Source organism: Lactuca serriola, chromosome 3, assembly GCF_051521515.1.
Source record: "Lactuca serriola cultivar US96UC23 chromosome 3, Lser_US96UC23_V15, whole genome shotgun sequence".
NCBI lineage: Eukaryota > Viridiplantae > Streptophyta > Magnoliopsida > Asterales > Asteraceae > Lactuca > Lactuca serriola.
Window position 1 is genome coordinate 175,618,990 of NC_136410.1, and position 9,244 is coordinate 175,628,233.

The window sequence follows — 9,244 nt, forward strand, 5'->3', positions numbered from 1 at the left end:
GATAAAAGTTGGTTATTTTTTTTATAAAATTCCAAATCTTTAACACCCGTAGTTTGAGATGTGAATCATCAGCAATATGTTCAATGTCTTTTAGGTATAGTTTATTGTCTATATTCGTTTCCCGTAAACAATTGATAGCATATTGAAATTAATATCAATTTTGCGCTTTTCATTTAAATTGTTGAACCTCTTTCTTTTCAGATCTGAACTTCTTCCTTCAGATATACACATTTTCTTCCAGATCTGAACTTTCTCCTTTAGATCTAGATTTTTTCCTTCGGATCTAAACTTTTTCATTTTAGATCTAAGACTTTTCTTCAGATCTTAATGGTATATGTATTTTTTTTTGTCAGATCTAACCCTTTTCTTTCAGCTAATTTAATGACTAGGCGTCTAAGTCAGCAATGAAACCGATACAATGTATGTTACAAGAAGAAAATAGTCAAATCATCAATAAATTTTATTTTAGGACTTATTCACAAATTAGGGTAAAATAATGGGACTTTAATGAAACATGTAAGTAATAAAACTGGTAAACTAGAAAAAGGGGTCAAATCGTTATTTTTACCGGTAATTCATGCTTTTTCATAAACAAATTTTAATTTGTGAGTTTTTCGAAAATTAGGGTAAAATTTTAGGACTTTTTGGAGATTTCCTATATATATATATATATATATATATATATATATATATATAGTGTCATAATTTTTCAGGATGTTTTTTTTTGGGTTGCATTGGTTCATTTCATGGCTGCTGTGATGGGCCATGGAGGTGATGGTGGTGACGAGCCACCACATCCGTTCGGTGCAGATTTTGGTGTTCACCATATTGATTGTAATTAAGATTTATTCTAATTCAATGTATTTCATATTGTATGTATATAAAAAACTATCTTTACTAATATTTTTTTCAGCTGTACCTCCCAGACGAAGAGGTATGGCAATAAACAAGAAAATGCATCGACTATATGAAGCAAACGGCAGACAGCCTCTAAAAATAATATTTGACATAAATACTTTTGTGCTGATTGGGGATGTATACGAATGTTTTATTCGGGAGGTTGGAAGTTATATCTGACGTGACATAGCTTTGGATAAGAACACCTGGAAAGAAGTTCCTGAAGCCGATCGGAATGGCATGTTTACATATCTTTCGGTAAATTATTTATTATTTATAAAGTTATATTAACATGTTTAACTTTGATTTGTTTTTAACTTCTTATTTCTTGTAGACATATTTTGATTTTCAAGCCATTTCAAATGATCTCGATGCTAGAATTTTGTGGGCATAACTGAACCATCGGATATGTCTGCGGTATAGAGGCATCAAAAATATTGCGAAAGGTAAATTTATAGACATGCTAGAGGGTGTGGAGGCAGCAAGGGCTCGATCCCCCGTGGGTATAGATTCAGCGAGTTGGAGTGCTACTATTGACCACTTCTAAACTGATACGCATTGTAAACGATCTAGTGTAAACAAAGAATGCCGGAAGAAGCAAGTAGTTAAGAATTGTGGAGGGACGTGCAGCTACGGTAGTGCTTCTTTCAAAAATGTAAGTTACATTAATGTTTATTCAGTTATAACATATTTTGTAATGTTTATTTAAGTATAACATATTTTTTTAATGTTAAACAGAATTTGAATAAACTTGAAGTATTTCACCGTGCACATGTCAGTAAACAAGGGGAATTCGTTGACCCGTTAGTTGAAGAACAATATGTAAGTTATTATTACTTAAAAATGAAGTAGAATGTTGTTTTTTTGTGTTTGTTTTGAAGTGTATTAATAATCTTTGTGAAATGCAAAATACTTTAGTTTATGAGGTTTCTTTACAAACTCAGCACATAGCTGACTCCGGTGGTGATCCGGACTCCATTGATTGGATATCCTTATTTGAGAAGGTGTTAGGTGCTCAAAGGGGACATGTGAGAGGCATCGGGCCTAAGTCTTCCGTCGCAGGTACAAGTGCTCCCGCCCAATGGCAGACACAGTCATAGACATCGTAACCAACACAGGTACTTATAAATTTGTTGTGAATTTTGTTGTTTTATAGTTTGGTAGTTTGTTAGTTTGTTAAATTGTTATGAATTTGGTTGTTTGTTAAATTGTTAAGGACTTAATGTGTTTGTGACTTAATTGTTAAGTAATAATAATTTGTTTTTATAGTATGAAATATTTTAACTTATATTCTTACTTTGTAGGATGTGGATGTTAATGCTTTTCTCCAAAACCCGGCATTTGTGACGGCAAATGAAGATATTATCCGGTCATTTAGCAAGCAAGTCGACAATGCGACCAACAATGACGAGGAAAACGATGATAGAGACGACGATTAGTATATATTACTTTATATTATGGATGATGTTATTATGGACTTAGATGATGTTAATGTGATATATTTTATGTAATGTTATTTGATGTTTTATATAATGCATATTTTTAAATTATAAGTTTTATAATTTTATAAATCTTATATTTTTATAATATAAACTAATATAAAATATAAATTTAATAAATAAAAAAAACAAGCATTAGTGGCGACATCTTTAGAGACGATCTTAAGCATTAGCGACGACACATCCCACCGGAATATTTGGCCAGAGTAACACTGACCGGTAGCTGGAATATTATTAGGGATGACACCTTTAGGGACGACGACAGCTATTAGCGACGACATGTATTAGGGACGACACCTTTAGGGACGACTTTTGAGTATTAACTACGAGGTATTTGCGACGACCTAATTGAGACGACATGTCGTCCCTATTACCTTTAGGGGAGACAATCTTGACTATTTGCGACGCATGTTGTCGTCCCTAAATGTGCATTTTCTTGTGAAAGAAGAGAACTTGAAAATCTTGTATGTTTGAAGCCAAAGTTTTCAATTTTGATAGAGAAACTCGAGTTTGAGTTTTTAGAATTCTTTTTAGACTTCAATTGTAGGTAACTTATCTATGTATCTTGTATTATTAATTATTGTTTAGTTGCATAAAATAAATAAATGTGGATCCTATCAGTTTTTGATGTTTTTTTTTTTTTTTTTAATTTGTTTCCGGTTTTATTTACCTAACTCAAGAATATTCTCTTAAATTTCAATGAAATGCGGACCCAATTGCTTCTTTTGGTTTTAGAAAAAAATAATATAAACATTAAGTTTTTTTTATTAGTTTTCATTATTATGTTCATTTTGTATGAAACAAATATTTAAGAGCAATGATTTTTTAGTTTTCATTACAAAGAAAAAAAACTAGGACAAAAAACGAATTCGTAGAAAAATAAAAATAAACTGTTAAGACAGCTGAAAATGTCAAAAATGTCAGAGTGTGAGTTGAGTTGTTGAGAAACAAATCCAGGCGCATAAACCTGGAAGATGCTATATATGAATAGGGGCGTCAATAACATCTCACTTACATTACATTTTTATCCGTATAATTCTTTACATCAAAAATTAACTCCATCATAATTACTATAATGGCACCCCCAAAATCAGATGTTTTGTAGCCATTCATCTTAAGAAACAAATGCTGGAACATGATTTGACCACAAACTTTTGGGTATAATAAAGAAGTGTTATATGTTGAATTCCATATTACAAAATTAAAAGAAAATTTATCATGAATCTCCGTTATGATCAGTAATGGTATCATACCTCGCATCCTTCCAGAAGGGAGATTAATAAGTACGTAGAGTATGTTGTGGTTCCTCTAGAGGTCTCTACTCATATGAACCACAGGGTCGCCGCGTCCTGTATCATCTTGACCAGCTTCTTCCCTGGTAGGAAAGCGAGGTTTCGTATTTACCCCACTGTACCCCTCTTTCTCTGGAACTCCACGAAGGAGTCTCACGTATCCTTCCTCTCCCCAATCTGTTCCCCAAGAGTTCTTCACTATCCAGTATTTGGTTCCATCAGGATCCGTATCGTATCCAACAATTACGACTGCATGCGCAGTGTTGGTTCCAGTAGGTGCAGTCATAACTCCCTGTTAATCAATTATTAATTAATTAATTATATATAATCTATCTTTTAATTATGGTAAACAGCTGAATAAGGTTTGAGTTACCTCTTTATACAGCATAAAAGGTTCTTCACATTCAATTGAAACTTGTACAGCTGGTTCGCAACTGATGCCATAAGAGCCGGCTCAGAATTAAATGGCACCCGCTCATATCCATGAATTTCTACCGCAACATCGTGCTCCTGTTATATATTCATTCAAAAAGTTGAGATGAGATGATAATGATGATGCTAACAAGTTTTGATTTGCGACATGCATGCATTACTCAATCTAACCTTTTTAACATTGCAAGTCTCAGCCACAGGCTTGTAAGGATAGTTTTTGGCGGTTGTTAGACCTTTATTGTTTGCAACGTACAAGAAGGCATCATGCATTTTCCCTCCGTTAAATCCGCCACAATTACAACAGTCGCGAAAATTTTTCATCATAGTAAAAGAAGTATCTTTCCTTCTAGGCTGGGGGATAAAGATAAAATTTTTTTCTTACAAAAAATGTTCTCTTCTTTTTCTGAATTCTCTATTTATATATTTATACTATACCGACCGGATTAAATCAATAAATTAGAAATTCTAATGAATCAACTGAGCGAGGGATTTATATTTTGTAGACTATGGTTAATGGATATCTTTAGATCATGATTCTATGAGAGACTACCAAACTTAGAAAGAGGGGTCCCTAGTATGTGATTGAGTCAAGTTGTCCAGTGCTTCTGCTGAGAGAAAGAGAGTCTATTGATTGGCCTACCTACGCCCGTACACATCCGCAGTTCTTCTCCCAGCGCTGTAATTTTTTTTGAGCTAGATCCGGAAATTGAAATAGGCTAGAGCTCCCTGTCCTTTTTTCTAAGGCTTTTTTGATCGAACTAGGAATCATACATTAGCTGAATGACTCGACAACCAGGTAATTTTTTTTGCTTTGCGAGAAACTTTTTAAAAAGTCTTCAAATAGCCATTGCATAGTTTACGAATTATGCTTAGTAGGGACCTAAACACAGGAATGGTTCAGAGTCAGACCACGCCTTAGACAATTTCTTTAGGTGATAATTCTATTAGTTGCTTTGTTCTGATCGCGTGTAACGATGCAATTGTATCTGCTGCTGCAAACGCATAGCAACTTCCTGCATGCATGCATGTGTAATACTAATATATAATTAAGTATATTACAAATACAAATACAAATCCTGTTTATAGAAAGCAAAAACGGACGTACGTGTTACCACTTACCACATCCTCCTTGATTCACGACAGGGGTGACGGCACCTTGGGCTCTCCAGTCAATAGCCGGTGGGACATCAGTGAAATTACGATACTTGAAAGGGTGAGGCCACTCGGCCTCGCTGACGATAGACTTCATTCCTGGCCGGATCTTTGGAGAAGCCTTCAATCCAGTATACTTGCTCTGAAACTCGGCCTTACTCATCCCTGCAAACTTGTTCATCTGTAACTTATATGGCTTCTTTGCCTTGTTTGTCGAGTGAACAATTTCCAGGTTTGCCTTGAACGCTTCGTACTGTTTCTTTTTGTCTTTGTCGCGCATAGCCTGCATATTGTGGTGACTCCTCCACCTTTCAAACATAGCTGACTTTCCCTCCTCTGTCTCAACCTCTTTGTCATCATATGTGAAACCCTCAACAATCCCCCCTATACACCAAATCAATGAAAGTGAAACCAAAATTAACTTGCTCATGATCTCCATTTCGATCTTGTTGCTAGCTGCTCTTCTTGGATTCTAAATTTATTGTGAACGATGACGATGGAGAACTGACATTCTAGGAAAAAATTGAGTGGATGCCCGTGAAACAATCTCAATCAACAATAATAATTGTCATGATCGAATCATACATGTGTACTCCCGGACCCCATGAAATTAGTTACTGCATACTTGGTCAGATCCAAATATAAATCTCTTATACACACACGTGTATATACCGTAACTTTTTAATTCATAGGATAATATATACACGCGTGTATAAATTAGTAAATTTGACAGGCTTTTACTTAAAGTTAACGATATATACTAAGTGAAAACCTGTAGATGTTAAATAGAATTTAAAATTTAATTATATAATAAATAATATATCATTAAGTTAAAAAACTTATATAGTATTTTTAAACAATTTTTTTAATTGTAAGTATTTAATTACATAATAAATGGTAAATATGTAACTACATATTTTATAAAAGTAATTATTTTATATAATGCAACATACGTGACCAAAAAACTCAAAACAGCATCGGAATTGATTTGATACAAAACAAACAAAATATGTATGTACTGAAATTAACATAAAAAAAAATACAATACCTAATTATAAATAAATAAATTATTATGATGGACTAAATGTGCTTTGATAAAAATGAGTAAAAGATGTTACAAAGAAGTTGGTTATAAATTGCGAAAAACTTCCTTATAAACAATATTTGAAGTTTTATTTGTGAGTCTACCATTTTTATCTGAAATTAATAATTTCAATCACTCTCTGCTTGAACTCTAGATAATGCAACATACAATTGCCCTTGTGAAAAAACCGGATCTTTGAGAAACAAACCAAACTTCGATAACGATTGTCATTGACTCTTATTAAAAGTCATTGCAAAACATACCGCCAAAGAAAACTGTCTTCTTGTGAATTTGAAAGGAATTTTTTTTTTCTGATGGAGTTAAAGACATTCTTGGAATAAAAGTTCGATTTCCAATATTAGTTCCAGACATTATACGTGTCTCGATAACACGTTTGCCCAATGATATCATCTGTAGTCTTATGTCATTACATAAGCCGTTTTTCTGATCAATATTTAGCAGTAACATTACTGGAACACCAATTTTTAAAACTAACTTATGATTTGGTAGACCGGATACTTTAAGACCATTTAATACATCAGGTGAGTATAAATTTGCATCAAAGTGATCATGGACAAATTCGGACTGACATAGGCTATCTGAACTTAAATATTCAATCTCATCTCCTGGAAACTTGTTAAGCAAACGCTCGTTTATTTCCTGAACAACTTTATTCTTTGGAGCAAGTATAGCTCTTTCTTGGAAATAATTTGTACTGCTCTACTTCTCCAAAATTGAAGAATATACAAACACAATTAATGAACCTATAGGATCATCTGGATCATTAATGAGAATATCATTCGGAATATCGATAATCGTTTTGCCGTCGTTCGGACCACCGAGTTTGCCTTCTCCTATATCCAATAACCAATTTGCGAAATCTCTTATTTTTTCTATGTTAGTTTGATCCCTTCCAACAGTTAGCCTCATGTTTTTTTGTTAATCTATACACTTTACAATGTTGTCATAAATATGAAGAACTCAAAGAAGTATTAACAATGTTCTGTCTGCTGCCACCCGGAACAACAGGTAGAATCTGTTTGAAATCTCCTCCAAAGACAATAACTTTCCCTCCAAAAGGAATATTTTAGATGCTAGAATTTCCACACCTTAATATACCTTTCAAAGTTCGATCTAAGCTTCAAATGCATGCTTATGGATCATAGGTGCTTCATCCCAAATTATCAAATAGGTTTTTCTTAATAAGTTAGCCAACTCACCATCTGGATTTATTTTACAAAAAGAATCCTCTGTAAGTTCAAATGGAAGTATAAATCGAGAGTGTGCTGTCCTACCACCGGGCAATAATAACGAAGCAATACAGCTTGAAGCAAAATTTAAAACAATATTACCCTCAGATCTAATTGCTGCAGATATTGTCTTCCATAGAAAAGTTTTACCCGTTCTACCATAACCATAAACGAAGAAAACACATCATTTATTTTCTTTAACAACACTCATGATGTTAAGGAAAATGTTATGTTGCTCATTTGTTAATGCAATAAAAATAGGATCAAACTCATTCTTTATAACGGGAATGTCGTAATCTAGCTCCTCAATGATAAGTCGATTGTTCAAAGAAGAAACTGATTCAACATCTGGGTAAGACATCTTTGTGAACTTTTTTAGAGTGGAATTGTTTCGAAGTAAATTTTGTTCTATTTCAAACAAAGTTAAGTTCTTAACTTCATCTTCACTGAGTGATAAGTCTGCACCATAAATTATAAATTAATTACAAAATATTAAATACAATATTTAATAATATTTATAATAATTATTTAATGGGTGTTGATAAGAAAAATAAAATATTTTAAATAGAAATGAAGAAAATAAATTAAATACCTGGAGACTTCAACCATTGTCGTTGGTTATATAGAATTCCATCCGCTAAATATTCTCATGTATTTTCCCAAACAACCTCTGGTTTAGACATATTATTACACATCAACAATGTGGCAAATAAGAAGTGTAGATAAAAACCAGATCCAGAATTACTTGCTTCGTTAATTGCATCGATGTATTCCTTGTCATCATCTAATAACCCGAGTGCATAATAAGCATCTCTAAAAGAAGAATATGTTTCACCATTTACCGTGCGAATTTCATCAAATGACGTTGGACCTTTAACTTTATTTAAAAAAATCCTTAAAAAATAAGTTTCGCCAAGATTACGTGAAACCGAATGAATTCTACCAATGGCTTTTCCTACTTTCCTTCTCTTCCAAAACCTACCATTTAATACCTAAACAAACTTTGTAGGAAATTCAACATATGTAAGTTCTCGTGCTTCACTATTAATTGCATTACATTCCATCCAAGATGTGAACTTTAAAGCAGCAATAGAAGGTTTGTCCAGAACATCGTTGATATCATCGTCTTCGTCATATACAATTTGTTGTTGATTAGGAAGATGAAAAGGTAGTCTAACCACGGAAGGATACCTGCAATGAACATCATATTTAAAAATTCTCCATGATGCTTCACATGCAAATAAATATCTACAATCGTAATATTTAGCTATTGCATCGACCGCATCATTATTTTCACATTCATTGTTTATTGGTACAACAACTGTAGCTCTATCAGGACCCTTGTTTATGTATTTAAACAGATACTTTATAGAAGATCCATGATTGCACCATTCAACATTAATATTTGTCTGATATCTTTTTAATAGATATTTGTTGTATGGAACAACATTTCTATTATCCAACTTAACATCCAATTTTTCTACAAAATGACCATCATTTCTTCTCCTATATAACAGAAAACCATTTTCATCAACAGACGAATGATTACATAATTGTTTTGGAAAGTTTTTAGACCACTTTTGATCCACCATGCATGGACAATTGATATTTTCTGCTCCACATGGACCATGAATCATG

At 33.1% G+C, this 9,244-nt stretch overlaps 2 protein-coding genes across 2 annotated transcripts in view; both read right to left on the reverse strand.

The window, feature by feature from the left end:
* Positions 1-3,841: 3,841 nt before the first annotated feature.
* On the reverse strand, positions 3,842-5,716 carry LOC145094754 (vignain-like). Its single transcript, XM_079032812.1, has 5 exons — positions 5,240-5,716; positions 5,039-5,133; positions 4,292-4,426; positions 4,062-4,198; positions 3,842-3,980 (listed from the first exon to the last, which is right to left on the reverse strand). The coding sequence occupies exons 1-5, from the start codon at positions 5,709-5,711 to the stop codon at positions 3,971-3,973; spliced, it is 849 nt and encodes a 282-aa protein (XP_078888938.1). The 5' UTR covers positions 5,712-5,716; the 3' UTR covers positions 3,842-3,970.
* Positions 5,717-7,076: 1,360 nt separating this feature from the next.
* LOC145095896 (uncharacterized) overlaps positions 7,077-9,244 on the reverse strand; it is an 81,108-nt gene continuing 78,940 nt past the window's right edge. The window contains exons 8-12 of the mRNA XM_079033708.1: positions 8,664-9,244; positions 8,352-8,477; positions 7,876-8,065; positions 7,577-7,761; positions 7,077-7,210 (exon numbers count right to left, since the gene is read on the reverse strand). The exon at positions 8,664-9,244 is cut by the window's right edge and continues 169 nt beyond it. Of these exons, the coding sequence (XP_078889834.1) occupies positions 7,077-7,210; positions 7,577-7,761; positions 7,876-8,065; positions 8,352-8,477; positions 8,664-9,244 (1,216 nt within the window). The remainder of the gene's footprint in view (positions 7,211-7,576; positions 7,762-7,875; positions 8,066-8,351; positions 8,478-8,663) is intronic.

What these genes read in the sequence shown, in the direction of transcription:
- LOC145094754 (XM_079032812.1), bottom strand. Translation starts at nt 5,711, where the DNA reads ATGGAGATCATGAGCAAGTTAATTTTGGTTTCACTTTCATTGATTTGG. An exon ending in CGTGAATCAAGGAGGATGTG is followed by an intron (nt 5,134 to 5,239) that starts GTAAGTGGTAAC and finishes GCATGCATGCAG; the next exon opens with GAAGTTGCTATGCGTTTGCA. An exon ending in TATCACCTAAAGAAATTGTC is followed by an intron (nt 4,427 to 5,038) that starts TAAGGCGTGGTC and finishes AAAAATTTTCGC; the next exon opens with GACTGTTGTAATTGTGGCGG.